This window comes from Camelus dromedarius, chromosome 12, assembly GCF_036321535.1.
Source record: "Camelus dromedarius isolate mCamDro1 chromosome 12, mCamDro1.pat, whole genome shotgun sequence".
NCBI classification, from domain to species: Eukaryota; Metazoa; Chordata; class Mammalia; order Artiodactyla; family Camelidae; genus Camelus; species Camelus dromedarius.
Genome location: NC_087447.1, coordinates 10,782,558 through 10,806,145, shown reverse-complemented (window position 1 = coordinate 10,806,145; position 23,588 = coordinate 10,782,558). Strand labels below are relative to the sequence as shown.

General features: G+C 45.5%; 1 protein-coding gene, 1 long non-coding RNA gene and 4 other non-coding genes across 6 annotated transcripts in view; 3 read left to right on the top strand and 3 right to left on the bottom strand.

Annotated features, from left to right (window-relative positions):
• Positions 1-154: 154 nt before the first annotated feature.
• TRNAK-UUU (transfer RNA lysine (anticodon UUU)) lies at positions 155-227 on the top strand. The gene has a single exon. It is a non-coding gene; the product is annotated as a tRNA-Lys (tRNA).
• An 853-nt stretch (positions 228-1,080) lies between these two features.
• TRNAF-GAA (transfer RNA phenylalanine (anticodon GAA)) lies at positions 1,081-1,153 on the bottom strand. Its single transcript has one exon. It is a non-coding gene; the product is annotated as a tRNA-Phe (tRNA).
• A 2,223-nt stretch (positions 1,154-3,376) lies between these two features.
• On the bottom strand, positions 3,377-3,449 carry TRNAK-UUU (transfer RNA lysine (anticodon UUU)). The gene has a single exon. It is a non-coding gene; the product is annotated as a tRNA-Lys (tRNA).
• Positions 3,450-4,401: 952 nt separating this feature from the next.
• Positions 4,402-7,351, top strand: LOC116155295 (uncharacterized). The gene is made up of 3 exons (XR_004139160.2): positions 4,402-4,465; positions 5,556-5,695; positions 7,265-7,351. It is a non-coding gene; the product is annotated as an uncharacterized LOC116155295 (long non-coding RNA).
• Positions 7,352-10,957: 3,606 nt separating this feature from the next.
• Positions 10,958-23,588, bottom strand: part of OSBP (oxysterol binding protein) — a 29,106-nt gene continuing 16,475 nt past the window's right edge. Inside the window, exons 8-14 of the mRNA XM_031459535.2 lie at positions 22,737-22,982; positions 22,333-22,453; positions 16,417-16,520; positions 15,313-15,408; positions 14,465-14,646; positions 13,364-13,584; positions 10,958-13,274 (exon numbers count right to left, since the gene is read on the bottom strand). Of these exons, the coding sequence (XP_031315395.2) occupies positions 13,132-13,274; positions 13,364-13,584; positions 14,465-14,646; positions 15,313-15,408; positions 16,417-16,520; positions 22,333-22,453; positions 22,737-22,982 (1,113 nt within the window). The 3' untranslated portion in view covers positions 10,958-13,131. The remainder of the gene's footprint in view (positions 13,275-13,363; positions 13,585-14,464; positions 14,647-15,312; positions 15,409-16,416; positions 16,521-22,332; positions 22,454-22,736; positions 22,983-23,588) is intronic.
• TRNAT-GGU (transfer RNA threonine (anticodon GGU)) lies at positions 18,071-18,142 on the top strand. Its single transcript has one exon. It is a non-coding gene; the product is annotated as a tRNA-Thr (tRNA).

The following is a 23,588-nucleotide window of genomic DNA, read 5'->3' as shown; positions in this document are numbered from 1 at the left end:
AGGCTCTTCAGCCCATCTCCCGCTCTATCTTGAGTTTGCAGTTTTTCAAGGAATCGACAAAAGGACTCAGGGTTTTAATTAATCCAGTAGGAAAAGAATAAGGCCACGTGGTCTGTTTTCTGCGGATAGACAGAGAGAAAGGGTTCCTCCGTGAGCCCGGATAGCTCAGTCGGTAGAGCATCAGACTTTTAATCTGAGGGTCCAGGGTTCAAGTCCCTGTTCGGGCGAAGGTTATTTTAAACTCCAACATAAATTTGAGTGTGTGTCAACACCACTTGTGCTGAGTTGGTGTAAGGTTGTGCAAAACCTAGCTGGATTCCCTCGCGGGGAGTTTACAACCCAGAGGGCAGGCCCTAGCGACGCTGGGTTTTGCAGAAAAGGTGAAAAGTGAGGAAAATACCTGATAACTTCGATTTCCAGCCTCGGTCTTTTCTCTTCCAATCTTTGTAGGATTCTTGGTCTTCGGATGTTTTCCTTAAAACTAACATGTAGTAGTATTTTATATTCAAAACATCAATAAACATATAGCCAAGAAAATTGCATCGCTGTCATCACGATAGTAAAGCTCCTAGAAATAAATGTCCAAATTTTGGCACTGAGTAGTAATCACGAACTGTTTATTAAAAGCGCGCTGAGAAAACTGAGGTTCCAAGAAATAGTTCTGATCGAGACACGTGCATAAATTATGTCACCTCTCCAGCTGGGAACCATCCTTCGCCGGATTTTTAACGCGCTCATGGGACCCTGACTTGCAAGTCTTGCTGTCTAGACCAACGTTTTTGAACTACCTTCGTGTCTGTTGTCGATGAGAAAAACTTGGAAACCCAGTGTTGATTACACTGGAGATTAACCCCAAGGCCAGACGTGTTGGCCATACTGTGAAATGTCATGCCACGTGCGGCTGCCTAATACCCAATAGTGTATGAAAGCGATTATGCGACTAGGTCCAGATACTCCATCATTTGTAATTTCTTTAAGAGGTTCAAAATCTGTAAATACAGCTTCGCGCGCGCGCGTGTTTTATGGGTTGGGGAGGGTGGTGAGGGTGGTGAGCCCCGGATGCTGCATGGGCAAAAGCCCTGCCGAAACCCGGGATCGAACCAGGGACCTTTAGATCTTCAGTCTAACGCTCTCCCAACTGAGCTATTTCGGCGAAGATAGTGACCTTTTTTATCCTGTTGAGGAAATTTTAAGGGAGTGGGGATTCCTTTCTTTCCCATCTACACTTTTCAGTTCCTAAATTCACCTTCCAAATTGTACCTTTTTTAGCTCGGAGGTTTCAAGATCATGAGGGATATAACTAATTCCTGTCACGTGAGGAAATTTTCACTTTCTGCCTTGTCCCAGGCTACCTTTTCTTGCCTTCCTATGGCTTTCTCTGCCTCTCCCCAGGACCCTAATAAGAGTAAAGACAGCCGCTTCCGAAGTGCAACTGTGTGCCCAGCACGTGATCTACATGGTGTCCCCCCATCCCTGCACCCCCCTCATCCATGCCTTAAGGTTAATATGATAATACGATCATTTTTAAATGAAATAACTAATTTGCCCCAAATCATCAGAACTAAAGCAGAGCCATCCAACTTCAAAGTCCGAAAGGGCTTGCTGGAGAGAGACTTTGATTTGTTTTTTCGTTTTTTATTTTTGGTTTTGTTTTGGCTTTTCTCGCTTTTCATCTCTTGGTGAAAGGGAGAGGAGGGCGTGAAATTGAGGAGAAGCAGCTGGAAAGAACCAGAAGATTTCAATGCTCTCCACCCTCGTCCCCTCCTGCCCGCGCCTGGTCTGTTCTTGTTCAGTCAGGAAATGATTGGAGCGGAGGCTCCTCTTTTCAAGGTTGCCAAAAATGGACTTGATCACTTTCCAGAGCACTCCTTCAGGAAAAAGAGGGAAAATTCGAGCCTTTGCCATGGCTCCTTGACCCTGTTTCTCTCCCTGAAATGCCCCATGATTCACTTTCTTCAAGAAAGAAGCCCGTTCTTCCTTGGGCAGGTGACCAATGCTGTCCGTCCCTTCATGACATACCAAGCAACACGAGTCAAGTGAATATGGGTTTATGATCTCGGACATGTCGGGAACATATTTCTTTGAAATGGTTCCTTACCTGTTCCCATGCTTCTTTTGTTTCTTCCCTAAATCGAAAGATCTTTAATAATAATAATATCTTCAACGAACTGAATGTTCACTTTGGGGCAAAGACTCTGCTAAGCACTGTGCATGCATCGTTACCGCACTTAATCACCGCAAGTTTATGAGAGGGAGGCCATTACTGTTACTCCCTTTCTCCTGAGGAGTGCTTTGGAGAGAAGAAGGTAATCGTGGGTCAGTGTAGGCCGGGGGTAAGGCATTCACTCTGGGAGGGTGAAGGCCCTGCCGCCCACGTGAGAACTAGTTGGTGTTGGCCCTGCCCTCCAATCAGCACTCTTCGGGTACCACGGTCCATTAGCTAAGAGGGCGTCTGAGTCAATCAGCCCACATCCCCACCGTGTTCATGACCTCAAGATTGACTTTGTTCTGTCGCCTGGCAGAAGCAAGGAAGGCTCCGCCTTCAGGTAAGCAAGGATGCACCGGCTCCCTTCACCTCACAGGGAACATTAGTTTAGACTTGGTGACCCTGTGCCTGAGCTCTGGAGACCACAACCCAACTTCCTCAAAACTTCGCAGGAGCCAAATGCTTTCCTTCTTAATTCGTAGTTAGTGGAAGCTAACTTTTTTTGTTTGTTTGTTTGTTTGTTTGTTTTTCGAACGCCAGCTCCTTCAATGCACTCTTTCCTAATATGTACCCTCTTTCCTCCACCAGCAGAAGCTGGCATCTGAACTTCAACTTCTCCCTGGGTTCAGGGTCACACTTTGGGGGTCAGGGGAGAGATCTGACCTCGTTAGAGACGGGGAGCGGCCCTGCTTGGAGCTTCAGTTCTTAGATAGCCACCTCCTCCTTTACCAGTGGTTAAGTCCGGGTGGAAAGGTGCAGGATCCGGCCCATGTTCCGTAGGCACCCAGCCGGAGGGAACCCAAGAGAGAGGGTCTTCAGCGGCCATTTGCAGGTGACCGACGGGAGGCGACGCCCGCGGGGGTCCCAGGGACTTCCTAGGGGCATCCGTTCCCCTTTCTTTAATTAGAGCGGTGGTTGAGACCGAGCTGCCCAGTCGGCTGTTGCAGAGTAACCCAGTCTATTGAGATTCCAGAGCGATGCGCTGCGAGTCTCCCGGGGCCCTCTGCCCGAAGGCCCGTGTTGTCTGCCCGGCTTTTCCCCGGCAACTGGTTGGACTCACAGGGTACATGCTCCAGCACTTCCTTTCTTCTCTGAAGCAACCGGTTAACAAACGCATGCCCCTAAAACTGGTTCTCACTTTTAAATATAATTGTTAAAAAACGCGAGTTGCGCCCGAACAGGGACTTGAACCCTGGACCCTCAGATTAAAAGTCTGATGCTCTACCGACTGAGCTATCCGGGCTCACGGTAACCGTTTTCATTCAGCTGATTGAAAGCTGTGTCATGTGTGCTGCTAGCTAATGAGCACAACGCTGGACGAGTTCCCGGACTCCTCCTTTGTGTGTGATTCAATCCAATTCCAATCCACAGACCCCGCGGGGGCGGGGAGGCGAAGTAAGGGAAAAAGAAGGTGCCTAAGTCGTACTTTGGCAGCTGATTACAGATTTCTTTAATAAAATAAAATACGTCCCCTTTTAGAGACCCTTTGGCAAACGTGAATCCTGAGTCCGCAAAACCCTGGAGAGGAAGGAGAAGCCATTTACTCACTGTCCCCACCCCTCCGCGTTTCCTTGCCCTAAACCCAAAGCGCACAGGGCCGGCGACCACAGTTTCGTGTTAAATGTACCAGGCTGCCGCTTCTCCCGAGAAGCACCACTTCGCAGTTCCTTGTCCCCAACCCAATGGCCTACGAAACAGATTAGCTGAAAGAGGCAATCTGGGATACGGCCAGAAGCGGTGGCAACCGCCACCACCCCGGGTTTGGAGAGCGCGCCCCGCCCCCGCGTCCCTTGCCCGCCCCGCCCCCTGGGCCTGGCTTCTGCGCATGCGCGCTCATTCTGCTCTTTGCTGGCTGAACCCACCTCCTAGCACTTCTCTCCCCTACAAGCCACTATTTTCATATAACAGATCCCGCCGTGCCTTTTCAATCCTCTGGACCTTTGCACGTGGTGTTCCCTCTAACCTATTGCCACCTCCCTTTGACTTCTTCTCCCTCGTCTGCCCAAAGCCCTTTTGAGCACTCAGCTCCACCGCCATCCCCCACCCCGGGAAGCTTTTGGTGGTCTGCACCATCCCTGGTCTTCGCCTCCCCTGTAGTGTGGATCTACTCTCAAGCAGGCAGCAAACCTTTCTGACACCGCGTAATCAGTGCTTTAATAGAGAAACATACAATTGTTTGGGTAACACGGAGGAACGACTAGAAGGTGGGCAGAGCAGAACCTGGCTGGGAAAAAAGACGTGGGAACTGTGCATAGAAAGGTGAGTAGGAGTTGCCTGACATCAATCCCTGGTGAATCAGGAGGACAGATCTGTCTTCTTGGAGATCCTTGCTTGTATCCCAAGTATTTCCCAAAGGGATTCTTCAGGCTGAGAAGAGTTTACCTTTCCTAGGAGTCTGGTGCCCACCTTCATGGTCTCCAGGTGGTTGACCTTCAATTCAGAGCACTTTTTCCCCGTGAGTTATAATAACAATCTCATCCTTCCTTTTTACCTGTGTGTAGCACTTTAAAGCATGCTATCTGGGGTCAATAGACAGAAATTTATTTTTAATTGGCTCAGAGGACTGTGGGGGCTGACAAGTCTAAAATCTGTTGGGTAGGCTAATAATCAGGAAATTCAGGTGAGTTGATGTTGTGGTCTTAAGTCCACCTTCAGCAGGGCAGCAAGCTGGTGGTCCAGGAAGTTTCTTCTATGTTAGAGTCTTGAGGAATCTTCATCAGGAAACCCCAGTCTTTGTTCTTAAACCTTCAGATGATTGGATGAGATCCACCTGCATTGTGGAGGGTAATCTGCTTTACTCAAAGTCTACTGATTCAAATGTTAATTACATCTAAATAATACCTTCACAGCACTGTCTTGACGGGCTTATGACTGAACAACTGGGCACCGTAGCTAGCCAAGGTGACACGTAAAATCCACCGTCACTGACATACACTGATGCTTACATACAGCACTCAAAAGTCTGAACTGCCTTATCTATTCTTTGTTTTCCTTCCTTTGGATCAACATTGGATTTTTCAGAGTCCTTTATCAAAATGCCTCCCTCCACCCAAGAGCCCCAAGATTTGGGGGATGAAGCCCTGCATCAGCAGGCATCTTGGTACAGAGTAACAGAAAGAAGAGGGCATATAACAGGTCCAACAGCAGTATTTCTCCATTTTGCCTTTTACCACACCTCGAATTTTTAGAATGTGAGGACCAGAGCTCATTCCTCTCTCCCCAGATCCCAGCCTGGGAGCTGACGGAAAAGAAGGCATTCCCCAAGCGTGTGTTCTATTGCACTGCCTTAAATGGAATGGCTCATCATCTTAACAAGATTTTTAGTGGTTTTTTGTTTTCTTTTTTTTAGGATCCAGTCCAGAGTGTCTAAATCCTCCTCTCCTCTACCAGCATGCTGAGCCAGTGTGGACACTCTGGAAGCCTGGGACCTGGTGAGCTGGCTGATTCCTGGCGTGTTTCCTGGTGATCCCCACCAAAGTCTTGCCCTTGGTAATGAGAAAAAAATCAGCTGATTGACACAAATGCGTTTTGAAACCTGTGAGATGCTGAAAATAAGAAATCACCAGTCTCTTCTGAAACCCAGTCGTCCTGAATATAGTTTCTGAGTATCTCTGCCGGAACGCGGCTGGGGTGAGGGGAACATCCAGTTCAGAACAGTGAGAGCACATGACGTACAATAGTTGTTTGCGATTTAGCAAGAAAGAAAACAGTAAGAATACAGTTAAATTTGAATTTCCGAAAAAACATGAATATGAATGTCCCATGGGATATTTGGGACATGCTTATACAAAAAATATTAATGGTGTCTCTGAAATTCAAACGTAACTGGGCGTCCTGTATTTGATTCGGTAGCCCTAGTGTGGACATAAACCAGACAGGAATTCCAGTCCCACCCCATCCCACCCCCGCCACTGCCACCATCGCCAAAAGCTGACCTGGGTCCTTGATATTGTTAAACCAGCTGGGCTGAGTCAAAATCGAGGATTCCTTTGGCCCGGCCGAGAGGGAACCCGGCCTTGGCCATCCCCTCCGAGCCCGCGTCCGCCCTGGGGACGAGCGGGCGGCGGGAGCTGTGCAGCCCCGCGCGCCCCGCACGTGGCGGGTCTGTGGCCACGAAATCCCCCAGCGGGGGACGGGCGTGCCTGTCCCTCTGAGCCGCTGATTAATGGTCCAGCCGCGGCAGCTCCTGGAACGTCGTCGGAAACAGGAAAGAAGAGGGAGAGCTGGGATGAAGAAGAAAGCGAGCGGCGCGAGTGCGTGGAGCGAGCGTGGTCCCAGGCAGACCAAGATCGGAGAAGGGATACTGGCTTGATATTGAGCAGTTTAAACGCAACACCATCAATTTCTGTACGGTTTCTAGTTTCCTCCTTCCCAGAGGGGAACAAATAGGCCGGACCAGTCTTTCCATAGCCATCCAAAACACGTGCGAGTGAGAACGTAGGGTGGGCAATCTGTGACTCTCACTAAACAGGGGGAGATCGGTACACGGAGCTCATCCAGAGGAAGGTAGACAGGGAACCCTAACTCTAAGTACCGTTGCGGTTGAGGTTTAAAACCGTTGCCAAAATCGGGAATCGAACCAGCAAGCTTTCAATCTTTACTCTAGCGCTCTCCCAACTGAGCTATTTCAAGAAGCATTTTGATCAAATGTGTAATGAAATAATGTCTGTCCTATTGTAACAAATATGCATTTGTTAAATGTAAGCATTTAACAAATATTACAGAGGTGATGTGTTGAGGCCTCTTTATAACCTATTTATCAGCTTTGTTTTTTTTAACTGCCTGCGATTTGCTTTTTTCATCTAAAAATAAAGTATGGAGTTTCTAAAGTCAGCTATGTAGACCTATTTCATTGTTTTTAACCCACGCACAGTATTGGATGGTATGGATATGATACAACCCATTTAATCAAAGTTCTAATGATGGACATTCTGATCCCCCCCCCCCAGTTTTCATAATTAAAAACAGTACTGCAACGACTATCCTTTTGTGTTTGTTTTTCCCGTGAGAAGGCAGATTTTGCAAGGCCAAAAGATACGAACATTTTGAATTTTTCAGATATTGTCACGTTGGATTCAAGAAACGTATGGAAGAGGACAGACAGGAAGGCCATTTGTAAATGTTTCAAATGTGAATTTTCAATGTTACCTCCTATGAGGTAGGTATACATAAAGTCACTGTATATTAAAAACATTGATCAGCTAAACCTAAATGTTCAAAATACCCCTCAATTTTTGGATTCTCTTGGCATTTAAGAGATTTTAAATACATAGATGTCAAAAAGTGGTATTTGCTCAGACCTCTCTCAAACTTTGAGAAGCAAGCTGTGGTTTAACAATATCCCCTAAAATGCTGGTTTTATCCCACCTCCTCCTCCTACTTCATAATCTTGAAACCCTTGCATTCATATATATTTATATTTATATTTATATTTATATTTATATTTATATTTATATTTATATTTATATTTATTCCATTGCACTAGCCCTAATTGAATCAGAATCTCTGCAGTTAGGGTTCAGGATTATATAGTCTTTAAATTGCAGGTGGTTTTAATGTGCAGCCTCTCTCATCTCATTCCTCAGTTCTTAAAAAATGTAGCCATTACACTTGGACCCATATTTTGAATTGCTTACTCAACTTCTCCACAGGCATCTCCAACTCAGAATGTCAAAAATGAACCCATCTTCCCCTCTAAACTTGCGAGCTTACTACCACCTTCCATCTAAGTTTTCCAAGCCAGACCAGAAAAATACAAATCCCTTCCTCTCTCCCTCCCTCCGTTCTCCACCAATAATCTTACTGAAGTGCTGTTCATCCCAGTTCAGTATTACTGGAATCCCTGCACTTCCTTCTCACAACTTCTCCAACCTCTTACTTGATCTTAATACCTATCAATCATTTTCCAAACTGGAACTCATCATCCTGCTTAGAAAGTCCTTCACTGGCTCACTGGTTGAAAACAAAAACCAAGGTTTCTTTATATGATAGATAAAGACTTCCATAACTTAGGCCCTTCCTCTCCCCAGCACTGTATCAGATCTCTCTCCTTGACCCTAAACTTGAGCCATTCATGCAGCCATCCAAACTCAGGATGCTTTCCTTGACTTTGCTCTTCATCTTTGTCCATGCAGCATTTTCTTTTTTCATGCAGCATTTTATACGTTGCTCTTCCCTTAACCCCTATTAGACCTGCAACTCTCAACTCAGATACGTTCTCCGAGTTCCAGAAACCTTCTCTGACTTGTCTTTATCCCCTCCCTCCCCACCCCCTGTAGGCTTGTTGCCCCCTACAGTGCTTTCACACCACTTATCAAACTAGATTGTAATTGTCTGTTTATCTGAGCTCTTTCTTGCCATTTGTATCCTTCATGTATGTTACATAACAGGCTGGAAGTAAATGTTTAATGAGCGAATGAATGAGTGAATGAATGAATGAATGAATGAAGAAATTCCTAGTCATATCTATCTCAGGGCCAACTGGTTCTTTACTAACTTCTAAAATCACCTGGTCAAACCCAGAAGATGCGACCTCTGCAAGGCTATTTATAGAAGATTCTGAGCTCTTTAGTTCTTGCCTTTATTTTTCTATTTTTTTTTTTTTTAGAATTAACAATGGCACCCATTATCTTACTAATATTTTCATAAATGCATGAGTGGAATATTTAGTTTTTGTTTCTTTCTTTTTTTTTTTTTTTTTTTTGCTTAAACAGTTTTTGTTTGATGGAGGTGCTGGGGGATTGAACCCAGAACCTCGTGCGTGCTAAGCACATCTCTAGCCCTGAGCTATACCCCACCCCCATATAGCCCTTACTTTTAAAAGATGCCTCATCTGAGCAGTGTGCTTCCTTCCCCTGGGAGATCAATGTGAACCCCAAGAGGTGCATGCTACTTGAAGACAGTAGGGAGGAAAGCTTGAGAACCACAGATGATTTTATGAGGTTCGGAAGGGACAGCCATGAAAGGCTTGGGGAGGGCTTCCCACAGGGCAGGGCAGACTACTGGGCAAAAGTGTTATAAACTTTTAGAAGCAAGCTCTCGATTTTGATAACAACCTTAGAGTTTAACAAAGTATTTGCATTATAGTGTATAAATTTCAAGGCTTTTTCTACATATTTTTTTAGGACTATTCTATAGTTTGGTTTTCACTTCTTTTGCCAAAAATAGAGCAGACCCTTGAAATGTATAGGTTTAACATTTATATATGCAGAGGGCCCTGATGGGTGTAATGATTTATAATGTTGCTGAATCATAATTTTGAATCATGAGTGGGACAGACTCCTTGGGATCCAGATCCCAACCCATCAAGTCACAGTAGCCCATTAAAGGATTGAAGGAGGGATTATTGAAATGTCTCAGGAGAATTTGACGGCCCCTATCGGAGGAAATCACATACTATGTGGTTTTCAAGATTGCAGAATGCAGCTCTCACCAGTGTCAAGGGTCTACTACAGTGGTTTTTAGCTTGCTAGAAAAAAAAAACATTGCTGAAACTTAACACGAAGCCCGATAATGGGAATCGAGCAAGTGACTTGAGCAGGTAAGTGGCCTTCCCCAGAACCAGGCCAGAACTTGATAACGTAGCTAATTTTGTGGGCATGAGTCTTGAATCTAGGAGCCAGGAGGCTGACCTTCAAGAATGGGCCTTCCTTCAGGTGGGACTCCCAAAATGGTATTATCCACATTAACAAGCTTCTTGGAAACAGAAAAATGCATTTCTGCGTGATGTTTATAACCCAGGAGGAAATGACTTGGCTACCGGCTGCCTTCCAACCCAGTTTCACACAGAACACAAGGTTGTAAAGGTCACAAACTCTGGGGTTAAACAAACTCAGCTTTGAATTCCAACACTGTGACTAACCTATCAGCCATGTGACCTTGAGTGAATTTATTCAAATTAGGCAATTTTTTTCAGAGCCTTTCTTCATATTCAACATGACGATTGTAACATTCGTCTCTTAAAATGGTTTAAGTGGAAGCCAATGTTCAGAGCGCCAATCTCAGCCCTCCAGACATGGAAGCAGATGCTCAGAGGAAATGCCCCCCCCCCCCACCAGGGCAGGAATTGGCACCTGCCCACATCTGAGGCCTCTCCAGGCCCCTTTGACTACTTTGCCCACCTTCTTCCCTCCCTTAACGTTAGAGAGAACTTAAACAAGCATTTTTGCTGTCCTTCTCTCCAGGCTCTTCAAATCAATACTCAGTTGGTTACGCTGTACACCAGAAATTGACACAACATTGGAAACTGACTATATTTCAATAAAACTGAAAAAAAAAAAAAAAGTACAGCGCCCAAACATACACATACCTTCTTATGGAAGGAAATTTAAATTACTGGGGGAGAATACATTATTCAGTAAACAGTAAAAAAAAATATTCAGTTGCTTATTTCAAAATACAGCATCTGAATCCCTACATGGAACAGCTAAGATTCTGAGATTCTAAATGGGCAAGAGAAATTAAATTCAAAACTTGTATTTTTTTGAGGTGAAAACAGGCCCAGTATCAAAAACACTAGAAAATACTGCCCTAAGCCAAGGTGGGACACTGATGACGCTCCACTGCAGCATCACAGGCTGTTAAAGCCGCTCTTTTGTTCACGGGCCCTCCAGATTGTTGCTGAGAGGTCAAAATCTGGAAATCCATGCCCAGGTTTTCTTTCAATTTCCCGGAGAACAATTCTCCCTTGAGCCAATCCTCCCCTTCCTCCCACCACCTCCTACCTGGTAGAAAGGACTCAGACACACCATATGACTTTTTAAAAATTATTTAATTTAGTAGTTTTCTTGGAAAAAAAACAATAAGGCAAAAAAACCGAAAATATATATAGTTTTGTTTCGTTTTCATGTGACTTTATTTCACCTGAAGGACTCGAAGCTTCTTCCATTAGCAGGAATCTGACTGGGGAATCAGGATGGAAATGTAGTGCAGATGGTGGGGGAAGGAAGCGGGTGGGGGGAAATAAAGCAGGGAGTTCCCACTCTGTCTAAAGCCCCCTGATTAGGTCATTGCTGTTCTGGGCCTCCTGGAAAAGAAGTCCCGGCATAATGCTTTGCTTATGGAAAATCAGGTTCTTAGCAGGAAATTCCCCAGGAGTTGCCCCTGTCTCAAGTTTCAGCACAGCTGGGACGGGAGGGCCGGTGGGAAGGAATGAGGACTCATCTACCCAGTACAAATGCAATCTCCCTGCAGGGATGGCTTCCTCTGGAATGATACTTCCCCTGAGGACCCACCTGGGCTGAGGCTCAGCAGTTAAGGAACAGGAACAAAAAGACACTAACAAAAAGCATACAAGGAAGGCACCTCAATTTGTGATCCTCAACCAAGGGTGGGTGGCACAGGGGTCAGATTTCTGAACCAGACAACTTAAAACAACCACAGGACAAAACAGGAAGGAGACCAGGGCCCAACAGGAGCAGTTCTCTCGCCCGCTCCCTGGGACGGTGCTTTTAGCCCCATCTCCCAGGAAGAAGGCTCTTTTGGGAATCAGCTGTATGTGCTGTGATCTGGACAGAGGCAGGCTTAAACTGGAAATTACCCTCCTGACTTTCTACCCATACCCTTCCTAGCAAAAGAAGGAAAAAAGGTAGGAAAGAGGTTAGGATTTCGTTTTCAAGAGTCAGGGAATTAGGAGAGCGAGGTTTAGACAGCCCGTGACACAAACCATGGATCAAGTCCCTGTTCAGTAACTGCTTACGTTTGGAATCTGTCTGCCCCTGACATGTGGAAAGCAAAGGAGACTCCAGTCCACGTCAGTGTGTCCGAGAGAGGCCCAGGGAGACAAGTGATATCAAAAACCAAGATTCTTAATGGGAGGAAGGAAAATCAAACAAAAAAAATTAGATTTTTCTCTACATATATATAATATACAGATATTTAACACATTATTCCAGAGGTGGCTCCAGTCCAGGGGGCTTGAGAGATGGTGAAAACTTATTCCAGACAAACTCCTTCTCTCAGGTTCTGAAGGGTCTCGAATAGGACGGGTAATGCTTTGCTCCACACAAACCCAAATTCTGGGCACAAAACCGCGTCGGTACTGTGCCGAGGGAGAGAGAAGAAGGGCAGTGAAGGATGGGGGTGAGGAGGGAGGGGGACAGCAAAAGTGGCCAGCAGTCTTTTTCCATCCTGCCTCCTCTTCTCAGAAGTTCTCCGCCTGAGGAAGTCCATAAAACCCCTCTGCGAGGAGGATCACGAGGACCACGCAGCCCTCCTACCGACCACCCAAGTGGCCCTGGTTGCTGTCAAAGAAGACGGAGAACAGCAGCAGGGGGTTTTACGCGAGTGAAGATAGAAACTTCCAAGAATCTAACTCTGAACGTTCCAGTCTCACGGAACGGTTCTCTCACAAAGTGTTCCAATACCACGGTTTTCTCCACCCGGACACCCCGTTAAATTGACCCCCTTTGGAAACATTTCATAACGTTATGCCCACGAGCATTCACGATGCCTCCTTGCTTAAGCCTTACATGTTTCTTTTTAAAGGAATTTCTAAACTCAGCTCTTGCTCTGAACAGCACCAAAATGCTCCTGACTCGTCATCGTCTGTAGATCTTGGCTGAGCAGGACACTGTAAGGGGGGTGAGGGAGGGGGGTGAATGACATCATCTTAAACGGGGGCAGAGGGCGAAAGAAGAGCCAAGAGTACTTGACTTTGCAGAAGTGGAACAACACTAACTTTCAGCCACTAACCCTCTCCCTCGCGAACACAGTATCTAGTATGTTGATTTCAGTTTCGATCAGCTAAGGCAACCAGCCAATCACCACCAACGGTGTCTGCTTCTGGTGATTGATTTGGAAAAAATGATTGGTTAAGACAGACAAACCGGAGGAAAGCACGCGGTAAGAGAGTCACCGTTGCCAGCCTTCCCGCGCGTCCTCTGTCCTCTTCTCCTTTGCATCCTCCTCCTTTTGCTACTGCCGTTTCAGAAAATGTCTGGGCACGAGCTCCAGTCCTGTTTCTCTTTACACTCCCAGTATCCTCCCCTATAAATATGGGTTAGCTCCTTGGTGACGGGGTCCTTCTTCCGCTCAAACCACAGAGCCTTGTAGGGATCGTAGGGTGTGCCTAAAGGTAAAGAAAAACTGAGGTTAGAGCTGAAAACACAGCGCCATCCTCCATGCGTCCGGAAACAGAGGGAAAGGCGGGTTCGCTACCATCCTCCGATGCTTTCATAGCTTCCGCTTCTCTCTTCTTTCTGGCGAGTCTCTGTTTTTCCTCCAGGCGCTGCTTCTCAGCATTGGCTTCATCCCAGCGTCCGTTTTCCATCAGTCTCTGGTCGGGCCGTAACCGGCTGTCTGTGGGGGCAGTCCCACTTTCCCAGGCATTCAGAGTGAGAGCGAGCTCTGAGAAGTAGTACATGTTTTCTGCGTTCTTCCTAAAAGTGAAGGATGAGAAAGAGACAGGGTGACGCCAGGGCCTCGACCCTCATTAGTTAAGGAGCAACCACTAAGTTCACTGCCAAGGACGACATCACCAAGGCTGTCCGACCAATGGAAAGACTCGGGGACCATGTAGGGTCCCCTAATTGAGAGACCTGTTCCCCACCCCCTCTCCCCAGGATCACTCAATTTGATAGCTTTCTGGGCCTGTTTTTGCTCAGCTGAAACTGGGAAGAATGAAACATCCTACTAAACAAAACTTTCTTTCTGTTTACTTTGCCTTCTTTTTAACCTCTTTCTTGGATAATCTGGGCTACTACTAAGGACTGAACACATGAAATGACAGGAGACAAATGGCCTCCATCTTCATCTATTTCCAAAGTCCTGTGCGTTACACAGGGGCTGCTAGGCCTTTCGGCTCAGTTGTTCACAGGTAGTAGGCATCGCTCTCCCCTGGCCACTTCTGAATAGCTGTGCTCCAAATTATAGAAAAATATCCTTCTGTCTTTGTATCCTTATCCTGCCTGTATCTGCACTCACTGTGTTATTTTGAGATGTCATACTGCACACGGCAATGTAAAAATAAAAAGTAAAATTTTTATTTAAAAAAAAAATCTCCTGAATCCAATCCAAAGGACCTTTAGAAAGCACCAAACAGTTTTTGGCAGACGTGGTCTGAGTGGTCTGCACTTTCTCGGGACAAGGCATGTTACAGCCCCAGTCACACCGGGACAACCTTCTGGTCATCTCTCCGGGTCTTGACTTCCCCTACTCAGTTGCTCACATAATTAAGTGGAAGGCAGGCAGAAATGCCGGCGACTCTGCTCTGAGGCTGAGGTCGCCACCGTACTGGGTGGCAGGCAGACTGCTACTCACGGTAAAGGATTCCGTTTCCACAGCATGACCCGGCTTTCCTCCGCTTCGTGGCCTCGCTGCCGAGCATCGCCCCCATTCTCCCCAACCACGGGCTGTACTTTGAAACAATCCATTTTCTCATCCCACGTCCCCAGAAGGGCAAAGTGAACTCTTCCTGATGGATCTGTCACTTCTCCTGTCACCTACAAGGGTGGAGAGCAGGGCTTTGGAGGATGATGGCATTCACTGTGGGTTAGCTCACCTGACAATTCCAAAAACTAAAGTCCTTGGGTAAAGACAGGTTAAATCCTGCTGTGACAAACACCATGGAGCCATTCAGATTATTTTGTTATATTTTCTTGGGCTGCTTAAGAGAACAGAACCAGGAGCTGGAGGTTTCATTACCATTTTGCTGTATGGGGATTTTTGTTGTGATGATGTATGGAGAAAAAGGACCTGACTGTTCCCAGAATTATGTTATGTTCTTCTCTCCAGAGATCAGAGAGCCACAAACAGATTTCTTTACTCTCCCATCAAAACTCACGGCACAGCTCCACTGCGGTGGTAACACAGGGCTCTTGCTCAGATCTCACGGGGGTCAAACTGCCCGTGCCTTCTTCCTGTAACCCTTTCATTAGTCCTTCCTCAGTGTTTCCCATTTGCAATCTCTCTTCGCTCTTAACTTTTACTTTCTAACTTGTCTTTTGCTGACTTTCTCCTTTACCTCTCTTTTTAAAAAATACATACACACACACACACACCCCCATCCATCCATCCATCCATCCATCCACCTATGCCAGCTCCAAAGGAGTAGCCTTTCTAAGGGATACACACTAAGTGAAAAACGTTTTAATTCCAGCTTCTCTTACCTTTCTTGCCACATCTCGAGAGAAGTAGCTATAAGGAACAAATTTAAGATTGCACTTGTCTCCCGTCTTGTGATTCACAATGTCAATTTCACCAGACTATAAAATGAAAAGAATCATGGGTTTGTTTTATTAAGACCGGATGACTTGCATGAGTGCCAAGCCCCATGCCTCATAATTCTCTACTTTTCAGTCTTACACCCTAGCACTCCCTTGCTTAAGATCCAGGCTGTAGCCTAGCTTGAGACACTGGGATTCCTCTGTAAGCCTGGTACTCCAGGCTGGAATCAAGGCCAAATGACCCTTCTTTTCTAAAATTGTGTGTCACATGTTAGGTGGCATAGTTCGACTTCCAGCACATAAACTGATATTCACGTAATAATTTACCTTTCCAAACCAGTCCTCCGCTGGTACCCTTCATGAACTCTGTGCTTAAATTAAAGTATTCTACTCAGTTTCAGGATTACATATGGTGGGCCTTTCTACACGTTATTCATTTCATTTTCTCCTCCCTTCTATCTTGTGAATCCCAAACCACTCTTTAAGACTCAGCTTAATTCCCACATCAGCCTGGAGCCTTTCATGACTGCTCAGACAGTATTCCCTCTGCTTCCTGAATTTACTGCAACCATTATTTTAAGAGCGAACTGACACTGAATTCGGTATTATCGTAGTACATCTCTTACACTCGTCTATTTTCTCAAATATTTTTTAGCGCACACCCATTTGTCACCTATCTCCAGCGATAACTCTCTGAAGGACCATGCCTCATCTGACTTTGCATCCCCAGGGCGTAGCACTTTGCCTGGCCATAAATGCTAGCTAATAACGAAAGGATGGAGGATGGAAGCCATGTTTATTATTTTCTTGTATCCTTCATCGTGCCTAACACAGTCCTAGTAGAGTGGTCACTGAATGAATGTTGTAATTTGTGGTATAGAAACTTGGGGAGGTTAAGGTGGGGCTACTGCCTGGGAGAAACTCCCTAGGCAACTGATATACCTGTGACAGCAGTCTCGGGCCGGTACACATGTCCTAAATACTACAAAGATGGACGTAAGGAGGTACTTTTGGAACTTTAGAAGCCCTTGGAGAACCTTTCCTCACCTGATCGATCCACAACTTGCCCACGATAATGTTGTGCACTGTTGTGGTAACTTTTTTCCAGGTGTAGTGGTGCCCAGTTGCATGGAAAATACAGTGGATGCTACCTAGAAGCAGAGAGCGTTATGCAAATTAAGTCAAATATTAGTAAGACAGCACCATGCCAGCTAGAAAGAATGATGCATTGATTTCCTTCTATCAATATTTCCTACTTTTAAAAAGAAAACAAGTCAAAGAGGACTTATAATCTTTTTAAATGTTGGAAGCACTCAATTTTTTTCACTTGATTTTCACATTTTTGAATAAAATATAACTCATGATGACAAACATGGACAACTGACACAGCTTGCCAGGGGGTGATATTCCGCAACTGTAGAAACAAAAAGGAAAGCAAAAGCCCCAATCTTTTCACTAACTGTGAAATTTTGTAGCCATACGTGCTGCAAAATTTACAGAACAGGTCAAATCTGTCCCAACATGAGAAGACAAAACTGCACTGCGGAAAAGAGCACACACCGGTAGTTAGTACTGGGGACAAGCCCTGTTGTGAGTAACTGGCTGTGTGACCTTAAGCAAACCACCCGTCTACGACCTTAACAGTAAAAGAGGAGGAGTGGCTGGAGCAGGGGCTTTGGAATCAGACAGAACTGGATTCACTGGCTCCACCACTCATTAGACATGTGAGCCTGTCTGCTGTGTAATAAAGAATTTGTCTGGTCTTTGTCTGTGGTCCCTGGGAGAAAACCTCTAAACCCTTGCGAGTTCCCATGTGATGGCAGTGTCTTTGTTACTCTTGAGGGCCCCGGCAGTTTACGCCAACGAGGTGCCACATGGTGGGCCCCTGGATAGATTACGCCGACCAAACGGCTCAGGATGACGGCAGACCAGAAAGACCAACCACGTCATTAGGCAGTCGGTGCTTCGGGCTGCCTGATATGGGCTGGACCTGGGCCTCCCAACCTCCTGGGAATGATATTCCCTTCCTTCCAGATTAAGCAATCATGCCCACACCAGGAAACTGCAATAAAATCTCCAGACAGTGAAGCTTGGTGGAGCTTCCAGGCTGTTAAATACACCAATGTGCCAGGCAGGTGCTGTGCTCTGGTTTTCAGGGGAAGAAGGCATGGAAACTCCACGTTCAGGATCCTCCCACACCCCATGCTACGTGTCCCTTCATCTGTGGCTGGTCCTGACTTGTACCCTTTATAGCTCTCAGTAGGGAGTCTTCTCCTGTTCCTATGAGTTAATCTTAAATGAATACCAAACCCAAATCAGTCGTTTGAACAGAGGTGAGTTGAGATTCAAAATTATCAAAAATTCATATATAAATAATGTACAACATTAAATATAAATATTAAAATTAATATCAAATTTTAATATAACACATATATATAAAACTCCAGTAACAGTATAAGTCTAAGCTCCCTCTGTAACGACGAATGACAAGAACACTAAATGTCGTTTTGGTGTGTCTTTCTTGTACAAAGGAGCCTTGATGGCTGATGAGCATAAAAATGGTGACAATGACACTATTAGTAACAACAGCCACTCTGCTGCAAGCACTTGCTGTGTATCAGACACTGTGCTGTGTTCTCTTCACCTGTCACCTCATTTAATTTTCACAACCATCTTCAAAACTTATTTAATCTGGGGGCTGGGGGGTAGAGCTCAGTGGTAGAGCACGTGCTTGGTGTGCACGAGGTCCTGGGTTCAATCCCCAGGACCTCCGTTAAGGGGGGGTGGAATTGACTCTGCCTAATTATGTCCTAAATCTCTTGTTCAATAGCTCTCTCACCACCACCGCAGTCTAAGCCACCAGCAGCTCTTGCTGGAATCTCTGTAACAACTTCTGGTCTCCCAGCTTCCACTTTTCCCCCTTCAAGTCTTCAGTTACAGTGATCTGTTTAAAACATGTTGTATCAACTTACCACACTAAAAAAAATCTCTGTTACATCCCACTGCAATTAGAATAAAATTTAACTTCTTTCCCTGGTGTACAAGGCCCTACAAGAGCTGCCCCCCATCTCATCCACCACCACCCCCGCCCCGCCCTCCTCAACTTACTCTGAGCAGCGGCCGTGGCCTTACTGTTTCTCAAGCATGCTAGGCTCGCTCCCCCTCAGACCCCTTATTTTTGGGGTTCTTTCTGGATGGAAAACACTCCCCCAAGTCATCTTTTGGTTTCGTTTCTGTTACCTAGCCTCTGCTCAAAGGGAACCTTTACAGAGAACTTCCTTCACTCCCCTATCCAAGGAAACACACACGCTCGTTCTCCACCATTAACCCCTATCTCCACTTACTCTGTTTTTTCCAACGAACCACCCCATATAAAATGAAATTATTTTCATTTCATTTACTTTTTTGTCTACTTAAGAATGCAAGCTAAATGAGGGCCAAGCGGCTTCTGTTCACCTTTGTATACCCATAATACCTAGAACAGTTTCCGACATATAGTGGGCACTCAGTTATCTGCGGCCCCCAGTGCAGGCACTATCATCCCCTACGTTTGTTTCCTATGGCTGCTGGAACCAATCGCGACACCTCTGTGGCTTAAAATAACAAACCTTATCCTCTTTCTGTTCTGGGGGTCAGAAGTCTAAACTCAAGCTGTCACCAGGGACTCTAGGGGAGAATCCATTTTCTTGTCTTTCCCAGCTTCTAGAGGCCACCTGCATTCTTTGGCTTGTGGTGCCTTCGTAGCATCACTCAGACTTCCTGCTTCTGTTGTCACTAACTCTGATCCTCCAGCCTCCCTCTGATAAAACCTTTGTGCATATAGGAGGCCCACGGAATAATCCAGGACTATTTCCCCATCTCCAGAGCCTTAACCACACCTGCAGGTTCCTTTCACTATGTGAAGTAACATATTCACAGGTTCCAGAGATTAGGACGTGAATATATTTGGGGAAGGGGAGGCATTATCCAGCCTACCGCACCCCCATTTTACCAGTGAAGACTCTGAGCTTAGAGAGATCAAATAATTTGCACAAGGTCACACAGCTAGTAAGCACTGGAGCTGAAGTTCAAAATAAGAGCAGAACGTCTGTACCATCCAACACCATAACCCTGTGTCCCACTGTGGACCTGTTGTTCTGCAGTGTCCCTGCCGGCTCACAGGGATAGCGGGAAAACAAAGAACGCCTATGACTGCCTTCCCTCATGTATTATTTGTGTCTTGGAAACCTGACAGTAAGTTCAAGATCTCAAAACCGAGCCATTTAAAATGTGGACAGAAGACAGCCGCTTGCAGGATGGTGGGGTAAGGACATCCACGTGTCTGCTCCTCAGTAATGCCAGCAAGGACACAGCAAAAGTGCCCAGGACCCACGTTTTCACAATGCCGGAAATTAACCAAAGGCTTCCAATGATCCAAGAAGCATTTGTTCAGGAAAAAGGGCTGAATCTCGGTAAGAAAAATGAATTTTGAGGCATTTGAACTTGCCCTATCCCCATCCCCACCTCCCGAGCTTGGAAGTAGCCGTGAAAACCAGCAGGCAGTCTAGCAAACAGTGGAGGAAACCGAACAGCCTCAAAAGCTCCAGCCCCAAAGAACAGTCATATCTCACCTCTCTGGTGCCTCCTTGTAAACTCCCACTCACACGGCTTGTCTTTATTTGATCTGACTCGGCACTTGCTCACCTCAAACACCCTTTCCCTGCGGCGATTATCAAAATAATCAGTGGCAATTATTTAACACAACAGCTGCCTGCGGTGGTGATAACTGTTGGAGCTGTTGAAGAAATAATGGCCAAAAATTCCCCAAATTTGATGAAAAACCTTAATCTACACATCCAAGAAGTTCAATGAATGCCAAGTAGGATAAACCCAAAGAGCACCACACAGAAACCCACCATAATCAAACTACTGAAAGACAAAGACAGAGAGAGAATCCTGAAGGCAGTAAGAGAGAATCGTTAATACCCAGGGTAACTGCTACAAAAATAATGTTAAAAAATATAGTAAAAGAAATAACAAGGGAGTTAAAATGGTAAACTCGAAAACCATCTACTTAAGACAAAAGAAGGAACTAACTAAATATTAAATACAGCCGTCGCCTCAAAGGCTAATGTCTGGAAATCCCACTCTTCATATTTCTGTATTCAGTTTCCTGCCAGTATGTCAATTCTTTGTTCACTCTCCCTACAAAGGCTGGGACTTCCTGTTCACTTACATTTCCCAAGCACCTTAGAACGATGCCTAGCATGTGGTAGATACTCAGTATCTAGTAGATGGGGTGACTTGAGATAATACATCCTGGCCGAATACATTTAACCCAAATGGTTAAATACCCATAGGAATGAGACCCTATCAAAGGTATTTTCTTAACTCTAAAAAGACTAGATCCACCACTTCTTCCCTGTTTGTATAGTTATTTACCCCTCAAAGAATTCTAGATTAGTCAAATTACAGAGAAAATATACAGCACATCACTGGTAATTTAGGTTTATTGTTATTTTTCTTTCTAAATGTATATAATCGTCGCTAGAATTAAATACAAATACTCCATCCTTTCAGAGATCCTCAGGGGGCCTGTGAAATGCTTCTCCATGGATGAAAGTTACAATGCAATGTGACCACCAACACCCTAGTTCTGCAAATTAGGTGTGATCGTCCCAGGGGTTTCCTATCCTTAAGCTGACACTTCTGAAATTATTAGCTTCAAAGATAATTAAGCAATTAGAATCTTATTAATGGTTCTCAGTAAAGATCAAGACCAAAATCACTTAGTCTCCTTTTCATCTAAAGGCCTCTTGCACATTAAGCATGAAATGATAGCGTTAACACTCCAGTTTCTTGTCTTTTAATGTATTACTAACAACCCTGGATTTTCTTCTGGCTAATTTCTGGTGTGCACCTGTACCTGCTACGGTTTGTGTTTCTGAGAGAAAGGGGGATTTACTAAAGAAGAAGACTACCCTGCAATAACCCAGCACTGTAGCAACGACTCATGAAAGACTCGGACCAGGAAACGGAAAGCCATCAGGACGCAGGCGATCACCAACAGCTCCGTCTCTAGGGAGCTACTAGGTTTCTCTCTACCTACTTTGTGTTTCTTTCTCTGTAGACCAGCATTCACTCTTAGTAAACACACGGCCAAATGTGGCTGCTCTAGTTCAAAAGAGCATCAAGAGGTGGGGTAGACGGTAGAGCTCAGTGGTAGAGCGCATGTTTAGCATGTATGAAGTCCTGGGTTCGATCCCCAGTACCTCCAATAACAAATAAATAAATAAACCTAATTACCATCACCCCCAACCCCGCCAAAAATATAAAGAGTGTCGAGAATCTCCACTACATTTTTTGAATAATGTCATTTCCCCTACAGCATAGACACTCTAACACTGCATATTAGGATTTCTATTCCCAGGCTTGATCTTTCTGATCTTGGTGCAAAATCAACTTGTAATCCAGATTAAGATCTTTTAAAATAAAGTTTCATCTTACCTGGAGTTCAGCTGTTACATAAATGATACCTAACCTCTCCAGTAGAGGTTAGAGAGGGAAGAGAGAGGGAAGAAAGGAGAGAAGGGGGAGGGGCTTCACAAGAAACCTAACCTTGCAGTCACAAGAGTTCTGATTTATAGAGAACCTGACTGCTAGGGCAGTGGGGGAAACAGCACCCACAAAGAGACAGAATTTTAAAAATGCAAGCTAAAATTTTGTTCTAAAATAGTACTTAAAGATGCATTAAATATAGCCAAGAAGACAAAGGATTTATGACTGGATGGGTCCTTAAAGAGTCTCACGCCCCCTCACTCACTTGACAACTAAGACGCGAAATGACCTGCACAAAGCTAGTGGAGAAGGTTCAGGGCCCAGATCAGACCCCCAGGCTCCTGACTCCTGAATCAGTGACCTCCCCATCATGCCAGCAGGGCTCTCCTTCCCGGAGCACTAATTCTTACAAGATGGTGGCCTTACCGAGGGGCATAATGGAGAGGTATTTGCCTCGAAACTTGCTGGTGATTTTGATTTCCTGACGCAATGTCCAGCCATTTTTGGACTCAGCGTGGTGTGCAGCCGCCGGGGGATGGTGACTCACCTTGAAGAAATCAGCGGTTCACGTTACAAGGGAGAAAGGAGAAGGGAAAAGCTACTGCCTTATGAACTGAAGATAAACGCCCCAAATTTCCATTTGACATTTGCACACCCACGGCAGTAGCTGAACACCAGGGCTTCCAGTGCTGAAGTCCTGAAGGAAAAGAAGGCTGTCTGGGATGACAGGGACTGGAATTTTCTGCAAATGTAATACCCAGGGGGCTCAAATGCAAAAGTCATCCCTTTCTTCAAAAAGGAAACAGGTCGCCGTCCCGAGGCCCCTTTACCTGCTCACAGAGGGATCGGTACCCGTTCTCCTCTAATCGGTCCAGCTCAAAGGTCTCCCCAAGGAGTGGGTTGAATGGCTTGCTGGTACGGAAGACAGTAGTGGAGTAGGAGGACACGGTGAAAGCTGCAACATAACAGAGCTGTTCTAGAGAGTTCTCACATTTGGCAGCTCGGTCTAACAGCTCGTGGTATTCCAGGTCTTCAGTAAGGCGCTGAAGCATGGACAAGGGCTCATTAAAGTTCACCTGTCAGGAAAGGAGCAGGTATGAAAACTGTGCCCACACATCTACATGAGACAGCGCTACTGTTTTTTGCAGGCAGAGACACGTATCAAGATGTCAAGATGATAAAGCCAATCACTGGGAAAAGATGCGGCCTTTGCTCAGTTGAGCAACACTGAGATCTAATCCAAAAGCAACCTGTTCTCCCTGATCAACTGCTCATGTCGTTGAGCGGTGGAAATCACCATTTTCATCTATTTGACCAACTGTAAGCTCTCAGAGATGGGAACCCGGCCTCTTCAGCTCCCCACTGCATATCCAAGAGCCACTGAGGCCCGGCCCGTAGGGGACTGTCATCAAAATGGGTGCTGAATGAATGCATAAACGAGGAGATGTACTTTAGGGTAAGTATATCCAGAGAGGAAGGAAGGTATTTAAATTTTTTGAGGGAGGGAAGAAAGGCTAGTAAATTGTAAGTGCAGGCATGCCCTGATTAGTGGGAAAAACATTACAAAAGTTAACTCCCACTCCTGGACTGGATGATGGCTGAGTCTCAGGTCAGCTCGACATCAGGCCAGGACTCTGAGTTCTTCTCTGAGGCTGGACCTTGTGTTCCTGGACCTGCCGTGC